Source organism: Gymnoscopelus microlampas (genome assembly GCF_963454915.1).
Source record: "Gymnoscopelus microlampas genome assembly, chromosome: 16".
NCBI classification, from domain to species: Eukaryota; Metazoa; Chordata; class Actinopteri; order Myctophiformes; family Myctophidae; genus Gymnoscopelus; species Gymnoscopelus microlampas.
The window spans coordinates 30,674,483-30,694,724 of NC_139953.1; the positions used below are offsets into that span (position 1 = coordinate 30,674,483).

The window sequence follows — 20,242 nt, forward strand, 5'->3', positions numbered from 1 at the left end:
CTGCATTTTGCCTGGTTTTGTCGTGGTAGAGCAAGATCCTTTCCACTAACCTGGCCCCTGTGTGAACGTGCGTATGGCTGAGGGGCATCCTATGGCTACTCTTTGATAAGACAAGTACCTACCATTTTGTTAACAAATAACTAATTCTACAAATCTGCGACCATCTTAGTTATCTGTTATACATTGTATTCATGTAGGTCATATTCGTTGCAGTCGGGCCATAATTTGCACAACAGCTTGTTAAGGCTAAATGTTTAAGAAATGACAAGGGCAAACAACTGACAGATTTTTTTCAACATTTACTGTTACATTTATGAAGCATTTGCTGCCTTACCACAATTTTCTATTTACTGTGAAGATCTGAATCAGATCTGAGGGCCCATATGTTGAGTTTGATCCAGGAGATTTGTGCCAGGCAGACATTAATTGCTTCATTTGTCCGGCAAGGCAGCCAACAGCAATCTGCAACACCCCAGGAAGGTGACCTCTTTCCCGCAGAGAAAACCTTGTGGTCCAACTCTAATTGGGCCAACCCAGGGCTGGTGATGGAAACCTATAATGTAGGATTTCATAGATTTCACACACATTCTATTCATATCTAGAAAATTCCAATATCCTTTTTTTCTCATTTCTTTTTCTCAGTGGCTGTTTTGGTTAGATCCAAAATGCCAGTTTTGTGTCCCCCAGTCTCTCTCACCAGGTAAAAAAAGCTATGGTAGAGATGGAAATAACTGACTATTTGTGTTAAGAGCATTGCTGAAACCTGATTGGGTAATCAGGTCAAACTAAAAATATTGTTTAATTTAGCATGCATGTCAGGGTATTGTAATCAGTCTTGTGTTTGTCTGAATTCTGGACAAAACCAAGATGGACTTTAATGAAACTGGTGGGATTGATCAGTAGGCTGCACCGAAGAGATGATTACCTTGGGGGTCCTCCCACGAACACCAGATGCAGTGCGGAGGATCTGAAACCCTAGTGTCCATGGAGGTGGACAGGAACTTAACCCCTATGCCACGCGAGTGTGGGTTGAAAAGGTTTAGGTAACAAGCAAGTTCAAAATCGAGAATGAATTGGCAGATTTTCATTAAACTTGATGAAAATAATCAGCAGGCTGCCCTGAAGAGACATGACATTTGGGGTCAAAATTAAGGTCAAGGTCACAGTCAAGGTAAAAAAAAAAAAAAATTGAATCACATCTCAGGAGTGAAGAGATGTTGGTGTAGGCAGGGTTTACACCCTCAGGTTATTTTTGTAATAGTAAGATGTTAATCATCTTTGTAGTAGGCCTAATTAACTTATTGTACTTTATTCAGACTTGGATTGTTCAATTGTATATATTTTTTAATCCACTTTGTTGAGAAAGCTCAAACTACAACACTTTTACTGCCTGTCATATTTGTATTGTAAAAATTGTAAGTGCACATGAGTACACACCTTGAAGTTTTATAATGCAACTTATTACAAAGATGAAACATGTTAGATTTAATTATCTAATTAATTTAGCTAGGCAATATCCATAAATCTAAGATTCTGGATCTCATAACAAACCAGAGGTATAAAAAAATTATACCTCTACAAGGCTACCTTGTAGTTTCTACAAGGCTACCTTGTAGTTTCAAAAGCTGTATGAGAGAACACATTTTTATATTTCAATCTATTTTATATTATGTGGAATGTGTTACCTGCAAACCTTAAGTATGTTAGCTCTATTGTAACCTTTAACATTTAGTCCTCTCTAAAGAGCTGGGTGAATATCTGCTGCACCTAATTACAACTATATTTTAGTCATAGTTGCAGCAGATTCCCCATATTATTATTGTATTTTTAGCTGTTTTTGTATTTAACTAAATTTGTCTTGTGTTTTTGTATTGCCTGTTATTTTATTGTATTTTCTATACACACACACACACACACACACACACACACACACACACACACACACACACACACACACACACACACACTTTTACATATGGGCAATGTCAATAAAGATGTTAATTCAATTCAAAACAATGTGAAGTTTGTCTGGTCCAACTGTGCTTGAGAAAAGTTTCCACATCCTATTAAACTATCAATTCAAACTGAAACAAATAATGATGATACGGAAAGAAATTAAGAAAAATAATATACAAAGTTAAAAATATAAAAAGACAGCATTTAAAAACAATGAGGGATATTAGCCAGATAGATCACCAAATAATTCGTCATAATGACGCAGTTTAAACACTTTTCAATTATTGTAATAAAATGCCAAATGTTAGCCTATATAAAACAAGGAACCTAACGGCGCAGCATCATCATCATCACAGGGTGGTGGTGAGTGACGTCAAGCCGACAAGGAGACGTGGCACGGGGACGGCCGGCTTTTTAAACCATCACTACCACGCACGCACCGTAACGATCACCCACCCCACACACACACACACACACACACACACACAGCACTGTAGGCTGGAGGAGGAGGAAGAAGAAGTCAGTCATCATTCATTCCCCTTTTTGGCTTAAAAAAAACCCTATCAAAAATGGCTTCGAATAACAATAGTAACGGCTCGGCAACGGCGGCAGCAGCGACGGCGACGGGCAAGTGGGAGGTGGTGAAGAAGGGCAACAAGAAGCCGAGCAGCAGTAACTCTGGAGGAGGAAAAGCCCCGTCGGGGGAGAAGAGGTCCGGTGGCAGCGGTGGGGGAGGAAGGAAAGCCTTGACCGAGTCTAACCTACTGTCCCGACGTAAGTAGGCTAATGTGCATGGCAAGCCCTCACTGATCGGCCCCCCGTCGACCCTGTCCCTGTACGTTCTTGGCTTCATCCATTAAAACACGAAAAGGAGACATAATAATCATGATAAATCGTTTAACTCAAGAGTATACAAATGTAATCAAATGGACCATTTCATGGTCCATTTGATTACATTTGTATACTCTTGAGTTAGGAATGGATGAATTACAACTGGCCCTGGGAATGTTTGACGTTGCTTTAGCATCAACGCTGGGAGCAAGCTTCTTTTTTTTTTTTTAACGGTCAACTTTGTCGCTCGACACAAACGACGTCATTATCAACAGAAACTAACTTTAACGCTGCTTGTGTCGACACTTTAATTAGAAAACACGTCGTTTTGTATCGCGCGATGAAGTATAAAAATATATTGGCCCCGGTTAGCCTCGTCGCTCTTGTATGTTAGCTTGATGGAATACCAAAACGCTCGCCCCAAGACACAGTCGCCCCGGGGCAAATCCGGCGACCTCGGAACGGTCGCCACCACCAGGTATTCGTCGTAATTCGTGTTGCTGTATTGTTGTATTGTGCTTTTTGCTTTGGCAATGTAAACGTATGTTTTCTCATGCCAATAAAGCCCTTTGAATTGAATTGAATTGAATTGTAACCTCACGTAAACTATGTAAAAAAAAAAGCTAACCTTATTCTAACCTCAGTAAAACTATGCCCCAGTGCTAAATGTATTTCTAATCTTATTCTCAGTCATTATTATCTAAATCAGGGGTCTTCAACCTTTTCAGCCCAAGGACCCCCTAACTAACAGAGGGATAAAGCAGGGACCCCCACTTCTATATATTACATAAAATTGTGTTGCAGATTAAAGCTTTTCCTAGATGTTGGATTCATGTTAATGTGTATTTTCAGACATTTAACGACGTAAACCGTCAATACTTAACTTCCACTCTGTACTTGGTCTGCTCTTTTTCCCCCCTCTTTGCCAAAAATACAATCTATTTCAACGGCGCAGCTCACTGTGAGCTTGTAGATCAGTCATTTTCGGCTAAAGTTGTTATTAGAATAGGGATAGGGTTCAAGTGGTTAATGTAAAAAACAATGATCCTATCACACAGAGATTTGGCGGACCCCCTGTAGCAACTCTGAGGAGTGAGGACCCCCTGTTGAAGACCCCTGATCTAAATTCTAACCAACCATATGTATTTCCCCCGCTGGCAGCGAGCGGTCCCCGGAAAGAAATTGGGGTCAGCGTGTTTTGGGGCGAGTCTTCTTGTTACGGTTGGTGAACTGGTCTGGTTCACCTTATTTTCAACTCTATGGTTCACCTACGGTTGTCTGAATGGTTACTACAGCGTAACTTTGTAATACAGTATTTAAATTGAAACTATAATTGAATAAAGATAACGTTTAGATAGTGTCATGTCGCAACGCCCCCCTCCCCCCCGCAAGAAGTGCCAGTAAGTACCTAGCTATTAGCTAGTCAGTTAGCATGTGGCGTTTGCTAGCAATGTGTCAACAAATGAAACGTCATCACAGTTAGAAATAACCTTTAGATGTCACAGAAGCTATCACTGTAGCCAGTTTTAGTCCAGCTCCACTCATATTGTGTATTATCACTGTAGTTGTAGTGGGACTGGGTGGTACATTGAACTCCATAAACTTCAGAATTTCAGCTCTGTATCCTATTTTCGTAGAAACACACAATGACAGCTGTCACAGTTGTTGCAGAGAAAGAGACCACAGATCACAGATCACATTGAGACAACATTCTCTTAAATGTACAAGTGCAAACTGGCCAAGAGGCAGAAACATTTCACAGCTTTGCTAGATATAAAATACATTTAGGCTAGTAGGAAAAGTTATAGTCACTCACTCATCTCTCCCTCTTTGGTTTTGACAAATGACTTATAATAATTGTAACAGCTCAGTGGCAGCAGCGGGCAAGTGGGAGGCAGACATGATAATGGGGTGACTTGCGGACATGATAATGGGGTGACTTGCGGACATGATAATGGGGTGACTTGGGGTCTTTTGCTGACACATCCTCTATATTCAAATGGGAATCAAGTCAAGAATGTGTTCACTGGTAAGAGAAATCAGGAAGTGTACTCCACACTCCTGTGTAGACTGCTAGCTATAGTACTGTGTCAAAGGGCGTAGCTAGATAATTAACTGGGAAAAGGCTAATTCATGATTATTACTTGTTTGTGCACCACCTTTATCAGATAATCAGTTGGTGCAAAGTCTATGTGACTTTTGGCAATAGGGGAGCACAGTTACGTGTGATAGTCTGGAAGCTTAAGGACACAGCAAGGAGTTCAAGCTGTCGTTTTCATGCAATACATTTAAGCTACAAGTTACAACTAGAATTTTCACATGTATGTTTCAGGAAATATATTAACCACACACACAAAAAATATTTTGGGAGGCGCAGGTCTTAGCCTGTGTGTTTATTAAACTTTAAAAGTGAAAAAACATCAGTCAGGGAAATCATCAATAATAATCATAGTAATGTCTGATTGAAGAATATAAAATAAAGAATCTGCCACCAGTTTTGACTGCAAAGAAGCCACTGTGAAAGACATGCACTGTAAAAGATAATGGACACACTGGCTGTGTCTACTGAACCAACTCATGGCAGCATGTTGTTGATCTGTCACCCTCCTAAGGAAACCTGTTCTTTCTGTCAAACTGCAAGTACAAGTAGTAAACATTTCTCATGGATTGTTATTGTTGGAGCTGTCAGAGCTTTTAAAGCTTTGTGCGGATTAGCCTATTATTTATAATAGAAAAACGAGTGAGAATCTCTTGACTGATGGAAAGTTTGTGTTGGTCAGATGTTTTGAAAACATCTGACCAGGCCCAACGTTACGGCTGGGGGGGTGTGACGGGGTGACGCCCCCTCAACTGGACCATCTCGCCCCCTCTGTCAAGACTGCCAGTTAAAAAAAATAACCTTCTGGTACTTTTTAATTAATAGCGTTTCGGCATCAAGCCTTCCTCAGCATGTTAAGAAAGTGGTCAGTGATGTTGTGTGTACCAGGAGTGACTGATAGACAGATAGACATGACAAGGTCTTCAGCTGCTGTCGGTAAAAATAAATCATTTTAAAAACATCGCGCACGCGTGGCTAGCACCAGGCCTGCATCTGACTGATGCAAAACAGGCAATTGGTAGAGGATGAAGCATTGGCTTGGTTCTTACTTTCCTACATGATGATGAGGGACGTTTGTCTGTTTGTGTCTATAAATGTGTGCCATAATTCTACCAGGTGTTCTTCTGCTAGTGTCAGAATCCATACCAGGCCACTTTGCTGGGGGGCCACATTGGGTGAACACTGAACACCTACTCAAATTACACATACACACACGTCACACACACACAGCAGTCCATCACCACAATGCCAACAGGACAAACCCAAGCTTCCCACCTCTCCACTCCATTGTAAGAATTTTTATATTTCCCAGCAGGTCACCTCCTTGAACATTTTAACCTTGTATAGTGAGAATGACAGACAGCAGATACATTTCTGGAAGTTATAGCAATCTACTTATCGCTCCTGCTAACACCTTTTGATATGATGCTATTTTAACTTTATAGGTCTGACCACTAAATATATAATGTGCAAAGTGCTGGCATTTTACCATGGCTAAACTAAATGGGCTAAATACAGGACAGAGGACAAACCACTTAAAATGTGTCAGTGTGTGTATTCTGATGAATATGCTGTGTCTGGGATGGAGACTCAAAATCTCAAGGTGAACCACGGTCCTACCTTGCTGTAAAGACATTGTTGCTATGTGAACATAGAGAACCTGACCAGTGTGTTGCACAACATGCCTCATCCTCAATTGCCATGCACCATCACACTACAGCATGCTATGTTCTTCTGTCTCTGAGACCACACTGCAGGACACATTGAGGTATTTACTTGTTGTATGATCGCTTCAAGGTTCGATTTGAAAATAGGTTATTTAGGCGGGTGACACAGTCGTGTGCATATACATTAAGCTAACTGCTAAAGCCTAGTCGACAACCTCACTTTCCTCTATCACTCATAAATGTTGACAGGCAAAATCTTTGAATGGGACAAAATTGAAATGGTATGACTATGGACAGAGATTGCTTGACAATTTAGGAGAACCATAGAGATAATGCTTTAAAATCTCTTACGTTCCATTCTTGAATTAGATCGCACAATGTGTTGTCTTGTTGGTGTCAGTCTGTGGTGCAACGAACCCTTCTATGCCACACTATGTTTTCAACACTCACGCTCCCCAGATATAGCTTTAGCCCTCTGAGCAACGTATAGAATGACCAGCGGACAACTGCTAGTCACTGTCACCGTCTACTCAAGTTTGGGGGAGTGACTCTTGAGTGTTCACTGTTCAGGCATGCAGTCATGCGACGTCATAGGTATTGGTACATGAGACCTCCTCAATTCCTGCTGAACAGTGTTAAAGCTGTAATCCATAACTTTCATGTCTGCCCGGGATTTGAACCTGGGCCCCCAACACAAGCACTGGAATTTGGGGAAGGCAAACCATTCCATTTTAATTTAATGCAATACCACTTGTCAAACAGTAGTGGCCCTATCCAACCACCGGCTCTAAATGTCGCAATAGAAGAGCAGGGAGACCAGACCACATCCAACCACCGCAGTTGTGTTGTTAGTTGTAAACATACTATTATCACAATCATACAGACTGATTTAAATGTTTGATTCTCACAAAAAGTTATGGATTGCAGCTTTTAAGTCTGTCTGCTACGGAGAGTCTTAACATTTCCCTTTGGTCATTTGGTGGAGCTAAACGGTTTTCCTTTTTTAAAGATAGATAAAGATAAGATAAACCTTTATTGATTCACAGAGGGCAGTTTAATTGTCATAACAGCAACAGCAGTGAGAATGAAGTGAGAGGGCTGGGAAATTTATCCACAATATATTGAAACTGACATTTAGAACCAATAACCTACTTAATCTTAAATAATCATCAAGACGTTTCTTTTTGTGTACTTATCAACAATGACAATGAATATACAGGTGGATATATGCATTGTCTATTAACGGGCTATCAACAGTGAATTAATATGATCATGTATGTATACTGTATATATATATCAACAGTGATGACTATGTACATCTATCCACAGTCTATGAATGAATAGAAGTACAGTCTGTCAAAGTTCAGTGTACATCCTAGTAGTTAATGTGCAAGTGCGTGAGAGTCTATGCACGAGTCTGTAGTGTAACAGCCTGAATAGTTAAGTCAAGTAGTGTAAAGTCAGTAACAGACAGTGAACAGTTAAGTGTTGACGTGTTATCTTGGGCAACAACATTTACGAAAGCCATAATGGGAGGGCAGGAGAGAGAGAGGGGGAGGAGAGAGAGGCATGGAATGCCAGAGTTAATATGAATTTTCAGGACATGGGTGGGGGGGTGCAAATCACAAAGACTGATTATAGAAGCCGACAAAACGCTGAAAAAAGCTCTTGTGCTCTTGCTACAAGCCAATAGACCTGTGCAGACATCTCTTTGCCACTGCCTCATTTTGTTTGGTTTGGTTTGGTTTTTCCAGCACCCCTGAAGACGTCAGAGACGGTGTACGAAAACTTTGAGAAGATGGCAAAAAAGCAGAACAAGGAGCAGGTACCGCCGCCTGCCGAGCCTCAACAGAAGAAGCCCCTGTCAAACAAGCCGCCCAAGAAGACTGTCTCCCCCGGCACACACGCCCCCACACCTCACAAGAACCTGGAGGAAGCCTTCAAAGCTGTGAGTAATTCTCAAAGGAATAGCTGAGGACTCCTTTTGTAAAGGTTGGGTCATTGATGTGTCAGAATAAATGTCAGCTGACAGAATCCCTGAGTTGGTCGGCTGAACATTCTTCTTGCACTTTCTATAAATAGTGGCATAATAACGTGTCGAATGTGGGTTTTCAGCTACGTTTTGTTTGTGTCCGATTGATTTGATTTACACCATCATGTCTAATAAATGTGGTTAATTCATAACATTTCTCAATGAAACAAATAGTGTGTTGAAACTGATCAACTGGAAGGATGTTAGGTCAGGTATAAATACGTTGGGCTAAAATAATCATTTGGCATTTATTTTTTAAGATGAAACTTTTCAAGAGTACTAACTTCCGTATCGTTACGTATTTCTGAGTGAAAAACGGTAGGCAGGTGGGAAATCTTCATTTCATGTTGATTTAAATGCTCAGACACACTCAAGAGACTCACAAAAGACGCACATACAGCAATAATGCTGCGAGCAATTTGGCAGAAAAGTATCACATGCTGGATCACAGTGCCATCATTGCATAATACATGGCTTTGTTTTTCCTCACCATCTCTTACTGTCTCATCTTTTCCTTTCCCCTGTGGCCCTGGGTGTCGTTCTCTCTTAGCTGGATGTTGGGGAGCTGAAGCAACAGTTGGTGCGCAGTCAGGCGTTGTTCCCAGAAAACCCGTCGGTGTGGGTTAAAGACCTGGCAGGATACCTCAACAACAAGCTGAATGCCCCAGACCCCGAGCCCACACTCAGCAGCTACGCTCATGGTCAGCCAGGTTTTGTATTAGTTTTTAGTTTTTGCAACAGCGCCTTAAATCGACATTGTACACTAGTGTAATTAGTGTGTCCCTGCGACGTGCATGTAACACCCGGGAGATAGATAAGATACATGTCAACACTTACTCAGTTTCATATAATAATATCATATATCTTATTCTTCTGTCTTTTGTTCCCAGACTACCCATACTGCCTTACAGGAAAAGAGCTAAGAAGTGTTATCAAGGGCCTCATTGGGCGATGCAGCGACACTCTGCCAGACTTCTTTGACCACTGTGTGTACACCATGCTCAGGGAGCTGGACAGACAAACAGGTTAATGGCATTGATTATATTTGGGGTATAAATGATTGGCTTTGTGCACAGGCATTAAGGTACATAACATGTACTCGAAAAGCATTGGGTTCAAATGTGGTCCATGACTTTGGTCAGATATGACCTCTTTAAACATTTCTGCCACTCCTAACAGTACACTGTAATGAACACAGAGAGGCACTAGAAATTAACAAAAATGACTCAGTGAATATGTACATATGTAACATCACATAAGCATAACGTTCACAAAGACAAACATCCCTTTTATTTTATCTTTATGCAGGAGAGCCACTGCATGGCTACAGACTTTGTATTCAGGCAATCATACAAGACAAGCCCAAAATAGCCACCCAAAGCCTTCCTGAGGTGAGTTTTGTTTTGTTGTAGCTTTTTGATGTGAATCGGGCACTTGAAGCTCCTGCTCCACTGCGCTTGACTGCTGCCTTCCCAGTATCTGTGCCTGTGATGTTATAAAGCAACAAATTGTAATGTGAATATTCAGCCCACAACCAAAGTCTGTACTCACTAGAAGCGAAATGATCATTCAAATTGATTAGATTCTAACAGAACATTTTTCAACATTTACATTTTTGTCATCGATTAATAGGTTTAGGGATTAGGGATGTATCATGTCAGCATTTATAAATTGTGCTATTTATACTTCATCAAATTGTGATTTTGCTTGATTGCTAGTAATTAATCACCTTAATTTACTATACCATCCGTTTTTGGGGTGTAAGATAATTACGTAGATTTATTGAATAATCAAAGAAATTGAAAGATGAATCCATAATATATTTGTTAGTAGCAGTCCTAATGCTTGCCTTATCTACTTCCATAGTTTTTTCCATCTGCAGTGACCTCTCTAACACTTTGAAATCCTGTCTCCTCCCCCTGTCATCCCTTGTAGTATCTGGAGTTGTTGAGGTCTGTTCAGAATCGTCCAGCAAAGTGTCTGACCATTATGTGGGCTCTGGGGCAGGCTGGATTTTACGACCTCAGCCAAGGACTACGAGGTGATGCATACATTACCATACAAATCCCTTAATTCATTCAGGCTTCTTGTACAATCGCTCTGTCTGTCTGTCTGTCTGTCTGTCTGTCTGTCTCTCTCACACACAGGAATATAAATATTAGCGTTTGTACATATTGTTACTGCTAGCCTTTATTGCTCCCCTCTCCTCCACTTTCCCAACCACGTTGTGGTGAAAGTGCTCCTGGTGGGTGTTCTGGGTCAAGGGGCTAATGAAATGGGTGCCAAATTCACCCCTGACACAGCCAAACAGCTGCTCCCCCATCACTTTACTACATGTCAGCAGGGACTCCCCTTGCTTTTGAAGAGCCCTTGGTGAAGTTATGGAACCATTTCTGTCTACAAGTTAATGAAAAGTATTTTGCCTTAAATTATGGGGACTGAAGTGAAGTTTCCTACTCAAGATAAATCTCCTCTCCAAGCATTGGGAAGTCTTTGTGAATACTGAACATTATGCTAAAGAAACTCCTGCTTGTTATTACGCACATTAACCCTGCACCCACTGGTAGTGCTAGCTTTCATTCAGCATTTTTGCTAACTTTACTCCATTTGTGTTTCACTGAATAATTTAAATGATGAATAAACATGCAAAACAGGAGTGTGGGGCAAAGGAAAAAGCATGGGCATACAGCAGCACAGCATCTTCTCATTTGAAATGCAGAAACTACTGACCTAGTGGCATGGAGGACTTTGGTTTGTTCTGACAAAATACTTTTTCTTGTTTCAGTTTGGCTGGGTATCATGCTGCCTGTGTTGGGAGTGAAGTCGCTGTCATCTTATGCCATCTCCTATCTGGAAAGGCTTCTCTTGTAAGTGTCTGTGTTAAACTTAGCATTATAGGTGAAAATGTTCAGTGAAAAGAACAAATAGTTTGAATTAAAAATGATTTGAAAATGTGGCTGATATTCTGTATCCATATTGAGTTTGGGTTTTGCTTTTTTAAGACTTCATGCTAACCTGACGAAGGGATTTGGCATCATGGGACCAAAGGAGTTCTTCCCTCTGCTGGATTTCGCCTTTATGCCCAAGAACGCGCTGTCATCAAGGTAAATGTAAACCAATGCAAACGCTGATGCACGCTGAGACATGATAGTCATTTGATAAAATTAGGCTTAAAGATGAAGTGCCTTTCTCATGTTATGGAACATGGGAGCATTTTTCTGCTCTAGATGCTTCTCACATTACCACTTAAATCCTATATTTCGTTGACCCCCTCCTCCTTCCCTCTAAATGGTAAATGGTGCATTTATATTGCACATTTATCCAAGGTGCTTCACAAGGAAGACGCATGCTAGCTAGATAGCTAGCATGGTAGCCTGTGCCAGTCTGTGCCCAGTCTGCCCGCATGATAACTGTCAGGAAAAAAATAATTCGAAGTCCAAATATCAACATAGTATACTCCAGTGCACAGAGACATTCAGTCTCGCAGGATGTCCTGTGGTGCCTTTGAACACCATACTTGCATAGTTCATACAGTAGGTTTAAACTATAGGTCATCCCTTTGTTCCCAGGGTTCTATGTTCCCCGGGTTCTGTGTTCCCCGTTTACGTTAGGGTTGTAAGCGGGGAACATAGAACCCGGCATCCTAGTGATGTTACCATTGTGCTACTTTTGTTCGGCTCGAATACAGTTTTTTAAGGTCATTTCAGGTAATATACTGCATTATGAGTCGTTCTCGTTTTGTGTGTAGCCTCCAGGAGCAGCTAAGACGTCTGTACCCTCGTCTGAAAGTTCTAGCATTCGGGGCCAAGCCTGAGAGCATGTTACACACCTTCCTACCCTCCTTCCTGTCCAGAGCCACCCCACACTGCCCTGAGGACATGAAGAGAGAGGTAAGATTCTGTCAGTCGTTGTGTTCTTGTGTACATTATGGGGCTGTAACTGTCGATTATCTTATTAGCGATTATTTGATTACCTTTACAATTCATGAAATAGTCGAGAAGCATGTTTATATATACTGTATATGTATGTATGTACAGTATGTATATAGCAGCGAATCAATGCGAAAACAAATTCAAATTGATTTTCTATAATCTACTAAATCGATTAGTCTGATTAATCACTTAAGCCTCAGTGTCGTGCGAAAATAGCCGATCTACAAGCTCACAATGCGCTGCATACACACACCCCTTCATAAGTGTTAAAAGTGTTACGGCTGGGCCTGCCATCGACACAGACGGAAGTGGCTAGAATCACCGAAATAGTGTTAGCTATAGCTATTAAAGTATTTTTGACGGCATAGTTAGTGTTTCTGCCATCAGTGTAAAAGGAAAAGAAGAATTATGTTTGTCCTTCTCTCTCTCACTCTCTCCATCCCTCTTTTTCTGTCATTCTTCTAGCTGCTCACCAGTATGACAGAGTGTCTGTGTGTGGATGTTCAGAGTCTGGGAGTGTGGAGGCAGCTGTACACCAAACACTTACCACAGTCCAGGTGGGCTATAGCATTCATTTATCCACATGACCATTTAAGTGCTCTCTCATACCATTTCCATAGTTACCTCACTATGTTTTAAATCCTCTGATTGAACTTTGCATGATTTTACTCACGTTTGAGATATCAGTCAGCCATAAAAAAAGTAGTTTGTGGCGTAAAAGAAAAAAGTATAGTATTACCTTTATTTGTCCAAATGGGGAGAGCATGCACACACTAAATCCTTAGTGGTTAATTTAACTCTGAGAGAGTTAAATGAACACTCAGGATTTTACTGAGTATGTTACGTGTAATTATGATTTCACAATCTGCACTTTCACCTCAGGAATTTGTATATGAAGTAAGAAGTGAATATGAACCAAAAAAACAAACTGTTGCTCGGTTTCCACATCCTTACACATCTTTATCTCCCCTTCTCTGTTCCAGCCTACTGTTGAACCATCTACTTAAGTCTTGGAAGGTCTTACCACCAAAGGTACGACCCCTGCTATGAGGTCTGATGCTTTGTAAGGCAAATGCAGATGAAGGACTTGCAATGTTCTTAGTTTAGATTTTTAAGTACAGTATTTGAGTGCTGTGTTTCCTTGAATATTCTAGTTGCGCAAGAACCTTCAGGAAACAATCCAGTCATTCAGAGTGACCAACGAGGAGATGAGAGACACTGTAGAGTCTCAGGACCTCCAGGAGTGCAACAGCCTATGCCAAGTAAGACCCAACAAACAAACACGGCCATATCCACTAGGGTAGGGTCAGTTCTGTCGTAAAATCTGGTGCAAATGTAAATCTGATAAAATTGTCAAACTTGGAATTGGTTCAAATCCTAATTATTATATTTCCTCATTAATAAATCCATATCACATACAATACATCGTGGTGCAGAATTCACTGTTCTTTGACCTCAATTGTTCCCTCAGCATCAGCTGAGGGAACAACTGAGGCCATAATTAATTTAGTTAAATAGGTATTAGGTAACACAAGATGTGGAAGCCAGTACATGCTTTTTTCATAAATTAAAAATGGTGTAATCAAAATTCAGTCCTAACACTGCCTTAGGCAAGAGTGGCACAGCCTCCTCAGTTGATGGCAAAAAATAAGAAAGTAAATTTACTTTGAGACCCCATCTATGAGAGGGTCTGTAAGTCTGTCTGTTAGTCTGTGTGTCTGGAGATTATCTCACAAATCGCAGGACCAATCAGCACCATATTTCTTGTGCGCACTGCCAGTAGGCCACAGAAGTGCCTCTACTCTTTCTTTTTTACATAATTATGTTTTATATTAAAAATCTTTAGTTTTCTTCCCCAATTTCCCCCCCATTTAACAAACTTCTACTCTTGATAGAGTACTTTACATAACATTGCAATTTCGTTTTTGTAGCAGATTTAACCCAGCCGATACCCATGCTTAGTTATGAAAATTCCCCCCATAATGTCTTCACTTTCCATCTACAGAATTAGCCACTTTCCATCTACAAAATTAGCCAAAGACTTGCAAATATATAATGTAAATATGCGGAGTATTTAGATGGTTGGGTGACTGAATATTGGATTGTACAGTTATTGAACCTTTTTATCAATTCCCCCCCTCTCTCTCTCAAGAATCTTCAGGTGAAAATGCGTGGTCTAGGATTCCCCTGGTCCAGGCTGCTCATGGCTCTGCTGGTGTTCGCCGCGGGTTTCATTGCTCATGACATCAGGTCTCATGGCTCCTTTACAGGTCTGTATGGGTTCTTCTCGCTCATCGTATTACTCAATGGGATCTATAAGCTCACAACACGTCTCGTGAGCTTGTATCAGGGAGCTTGACATCAAAGCATCAATGTAATTTCCTTGGGCGGTACTTTGCCAAATTCCGGTACTTCCGTTTATGCACTCAATCGGCCAGGTCTTGCCCAGCGTGGGGTTCATGTGGTTATGGCTAGATTCATTTAGTTATTGATTGGAATATAAAATCTAAATTGTATGCGCAGATCACTCGGATGTTTCATATAACCTTTAATTAGTCACATTACTCCTATTGAGCGTGGGTGTATTTACACATAACTCCTATGTATTGAACATGAGTGTATTACACATTACTCCTATGTATTGGGTGTATTTACAGAGACCTGGCCAAGACACCAGTAACACATTTAGCTCTAGATTGTCCCCCAGGATTCTGCAGAGAAAGTCTTGATTCCGCGAAGAACAATCCTTCATTCTGCGGCTTGAAAGTTAATATTCTGCAGACATTAAAAAATCACACCCAGTGTGAAGTGAGCGGTGCTATTTATGAGCGAAGTTTTAAGTCAATTTCATCATGTGTCTCGCTAGCCAATCACAGCAATCATTATCCTGAATACTTATCCTGCAAAGATAAGTATTCAGACCCTTTGCTGTGACACTTGTATATTTGCAACGCTCGGTGCTCAAAACCAACAGTGGTCATCACAGTGATGGAAGCTCACTTAAAAAAATGTTTTTTTTTAAGTGAGTGGTGCTATTTATGAGTTATTAATTTCGTCATGCGTCTCGCTAGCCAATCACAGTACGTCACAGCCAATCAGCCAATCACAGTACAGCGAAAGACACATTTTCGCGACGGAAAGAAAGACTTTCGCCACGGATGGGTCCCAAACCCACTTATAGGAGCGGCTACACCGCTCAAAAACAACCTAAAATGTATCAAGTAAAAATGTTGTTTTCTTAATCAAGTAAAAATGCTTTATGAAATTTATGAAAAGACACACTGTAAAACACTGTGGAACCTAGTCAAGGTATTTGCAGGTTTAGGTGGGTTTAAATACTTTTTTTAATATCACTCAGAGCACACAGTGACACCAATGAATTAGAACTAGGGTACATTTGGCACCATATTGATATTAAATATGGGTTCCTTATTGAATCCACTATCGGGCTAGCTTTCCACGGAAATCGCTCCATTATGCCTGTTGCTGTCAATCAAAACTGCTGGTGTTATGACTCATGCTGATTTCACTGTAAAAATCCTGGTTTCCATTCCATTTAAAATTAGCGCCATCCACTTAGTCACGACCGTTTCCGTATCCGGATATAACTCTTTAGATCTTTAGATGTCTATCTGACCGCTGCTGGTCTATCTACCTGTAGACAGAATACTAGTGGCAACGAGTCATACTAGGTTCTCAGAAATCCACAAAATAATGAGTGGGATGGCATATAATTTGTCCTGTCACATTTTGTGATAAGACATTTGCTTGTAAGTCATGGATGTTTGTTGGATATTAGTTATTCTCAGAATAGATCAGACTAGATTTTGACATGTAACCCTTCACCAAGGGCTTGTCTTGCTGTCTCTTTGCCAATAAAGCAGAAAAGCCATAAGAAATATCAAACGATTTCCTCTGTGTGCTGTGACGTCGTCTTGCACTCTGTGGAGGGTTGGTGTATTGCTGAGTGACATGTGCATGTTGTGTGTTCCAGATTCCACCACAGCCAGGTATCTGCACAGCTCAGGAGTGACAGCTGTGTCCCAGCAGGCCTGGAGCAAGGTGACCTTGTACTCCAAACAAGGATTCAGGTATGTGTGCTTTGTTGCAGAGGATACACTTCATAGTGTAGGGAGACGGGTAATCTCTCAAGAACAGATTCAGAGCTATGCTACTGCATCTGTCGGGAGGGCCGTTCAGAACGTGTGAATGTTGGCCTACAAGTGTGCGTTCCTTCAGATCAAGAAGCAGGCCACGCTTTATCCAATCAAATGTAGTGGGTGGGATTTACATCTGTGCGTTCGCTTCCCACTGGAAACAAACCCAAATTCATTTAACAATAGCGTCCTCCGAGCTGACAAAACCACGGAAAGTTAGTAACATTTTAATGTGTTCTTCCATCATAGAAACAAGTGGGCTTATAACCAAAATGATCCATGTTCCTTGGGAGAAATGGTGTTAGTCTTCCGTGGAGAAATACTGTTAGTGGGAATGAAAACATAGGCGCACCACCGGAAGAGGAGGGCTGAGGGCCGACCAAACGGGCCTATTTCCTGTGGCCACGTTCTATTTATGCGCTACCCCCAGAGTCAAATGCAAAGGCAAAAAAACTGCAGAGGGCCCTGTTTTTCCCTTTTCTTTGACAATGGGTTCCCAGATTGGGAGACAGGAAACGGGGAGAGAGTCTGTGAGTGACATGCACCAATTCTCGCATCACAGCCTATGTGGTACGTGCCTTAACCACTCGGCTATCTGTTCTCATTGTGGCAGATGATTGTTTTGAATTTGCTTATTCAGTTGATCCCACTTCTCACAAGTAAAGTAAATGAACTCTGATCAAGGCAGCAAAATTGCAACTTCATTTGCAATGCATTAGTCAATACAACAAAGGCTTTTTGTCTGGTGAGAATAGGCAGTTCTTTGGATTTCTTTTAAGTTTTGCCTGTAAGAGTAAGGAGTACTTTTCTGGCACCTAGCTCAATGTAGCCTGACAGCGAGTCGCGGGTTCGAGTCCCGATCCCGACGACCTTTGCTGGATGTCACTCCCCAGCCTGCTGTCCTATCCATAAAGAAAAAAAGGTTTCTATCTATTTCTGTTGTAAATGCTAGATTCAAGTAAAGCATTTTAAGTGTGTGTGTGTGTTGTCCTCACAGCTGGTTGGAGACGAACACTCCTTACTACTACTCTGAATCTGTGCGTGTGCTGGGCCCGGTTATGGAGCAGGGTTTAGAAAAGACCAAGGCCGCTGCCATCTTTGTCTCCGAACAAAGCACCCAGCTCATCCTCTGGGTCAGGGAAAACACACCTCTGTTCATAGAATGGGTAAGGATGTGTGCACAGGTTGCATTTTGCTTGCATGTAACAAAAAACAACCATATCACACCAATCTCCACCTCATATTGGTGCAAAAGTCCACCTTAACCATATTGTATGTAAAGCACTTTGTGAACTCTCTCTGTGAGAAGTGCTATATTATTTATTTACAGTACATACTTAACAACGGAACCAATTGAACCCTAGCATCCCTATTCTGGGGCTAACATTCAGTGAAAATAGCAGATCTACAAGCTCGTATAGAACCCTTCGGGTATATTATATTATAGGGTATATTTTATACTTCGTCGTATGATGGTGTCGTGTGGCAAAAATAACAGGTCTGCAAGCTCACAACATGTCGCAATGTGACTTGGAGACCGACTATTTTCGAAAAAAAGTTTAACATGTTTTGAAAGTGTTAGTCTATAATGACATGCTCAAAATAGGGATGCCAGGATGGAAGTTGTTAAATGGCGAGATTGTCTGTTAAAGAGTGTGTGTGTTTGCGTACCTCTCCCGCAGGTGAACACCAACACTCCAGACAGTGTGTGGCAGGTGCTAGAGTACCTGAAGGAGCTGTTGATCCTCCTCCGTGATAACTACATACTGCCTGCCCTGGCATACACGTCTGAACTGCTACAGCGGGCGTGGAGCAGCCTACAGGACTCCTGCAAGTCAGTACTCACAAAACATTGCCTAAAAATAAGAAATAATTTTGTTGCCAAGCACAACATGCTGATTTATCTGCCCTGTCTTTGTGTATATCCGTCTCTTTTGATATCTGAATGTGGTCATGTGACCTCTGTGTGTGTATGCCATTGCAGTGGGGAAGTATCTGTGTCGTGTCTACAGAACCACGCTTTGAACTTCACCAGCTCTACGTGGCACCTCCTTCAAGACACCACAGTCGCCATCAAGACCTGGGCACAGGAGCTGTGGACACCAGCATGAGTCTAAGAGTACAGATGCTCATTGCTCTCACACGTACACACACGCACACACACACACACACACACACACACACGTTCTTATACACACTTCCTGTTCCATACACACACGCACACACACACACCCGCCGACCCAATCTGAGGCTGCCTTCGTCTAAGCCGCGACGGGACACTGATGTTCTTGAGTCAAAATAAGCAAGACTCGCAACAAAAACAAAGGACCTCTGTCTTTTTTTCCTTGTTTTTGGGCAAACCTTTTATCAATCCGCTTGTCATTTTATATTTGTTTTCTTTTTCTACCAACATATTTTTGTCAGGGTTGGACACGGAGGTCCTCTCTCTCTGTCTGTCTCCCTCTCTTCTCTCCTCTCCTCTCTCTCTCTCTCTCTCTCTCTCTCTCTGAGTTTTCTACTGCAAATTTCACCTGTGCTCTTTAAATTCCGGGTTATAGATTTATGTGAATTTATAGAGCGCTTAGGTTTATAGATGATTTATAAAGCATTTTTTATTTATGAATAATTAAAACAAAATGTATTTCTGTGAAAACATGCTGAAGGGCAGCATAAAGACTTAAGAATATATCCCAGACTACTTAATGCAGCTGCAGACCCTTTTTTTTGGTCTGCATAACACTGAGGGTGAGCTACGTCTCCTCCAGCTTAACATAACCGACCAGAAAGACTGATCGGATACAGTGTGTTTGTATGTGTGTGGTTGTTTGTGTTTGAGTCAGGTATGTGCAAAGCCTCCATCAAGCCACTTAAAGGACCCCTCCCCCCAAAGCGGACCATTAACAATGCAAAGCCTTCATGAGGCAGTGAAGAAACATGTTGAAGTATGGAGGAGGGGGTCACATCCGCTGGCCTGATAGACTCCCTCAGAAGATGGAGAGTTGGGGGGGAGAAAATAAACAAAAACGGTGGCTGGACAGCCAGCCACTGTTAGAGGACAGTCGAGGTGTCTCAGAATGTGAGTGGAGAGGACTCCACCTTGCCCTACATGTCATCCAGTCCCCTCTTCTGATCTCGCTTCATCTCTGCTCTTCCTCCTCTTAATTGGAAGCCAGGCTGAGCTGAAGAGGGGCACTGATACTGTGGATGACTACTACTGCTGCTTCTTTTTGGCTAATTTGGGCTTCATACTTGAAGGCTAGATATGATCTCTGTATAAATGTGTGTGCATGGATCTGCATGTTTGTTTTGGTGATGGGGTAGTAATGGACCTCATGCCCACCTCCACCTGTATGCCACAGTATGACCGTTTTGTTCTTTTTGGCCCCTCCTCCACACGGCAGACTGCCAGAGCAAAGCTTTCAGATCAGCTAATTTCCTGACCCCTCCTGGTTAAAAAGAGATATGTTTGGATGGATACAGAAATCGTTAATTTGTTACATTGTAATGTAAATGATTTATAATAAAGTATTCAACCCCATTCAGTGCCCCGGAATCCATGTCATTCTAGT

The 20,242-nt window shown here is 41.5% G+C and overlaps 1 protein-coding gene across 1 annotated transcript; it reads left to right on the forward strand.

Moving 5' to 3' along the window:
* The first annotated feature begins 2,347 nt into the window (after positions 1–2,347).
* tmem214 (transmembrane protein 214) lies at positions 2,348–20,211 on the forward strand. Its single transcript, XM_084082449.1, has 17 exons — positions 2,348–2,730; positions 8,307–8,500; positions 9,135–9,285; positions 9,475–9,609; positions 9,893–9,975; positions 10,520–10,625; positions 11,370–11,451; positions 11,587–11,688; positions 12,333–12,474; positions 12,982–13,073; positions 13,500–13,548; positions 13,671–13,778; positions 14,669–14,786; positions 16,511–16,607; positions 17,671–17,839; positions 18,356–18,507; positions 18,658–20,211. Exons 1-17 carry the CDS (start codon positions 2,526–2,528, stop codon positions 18,782–18,784), a joined length of 2,112 nt encoding a protein of 703 aa, XP_083938575.1. The 5' UTR covers positions 2,348–2,525; the 3' UTR covers positions 18,785–20,211.
* The last annotated feature ends 31 nt before the right edge of the window (positions 20,212–20,242 follow it).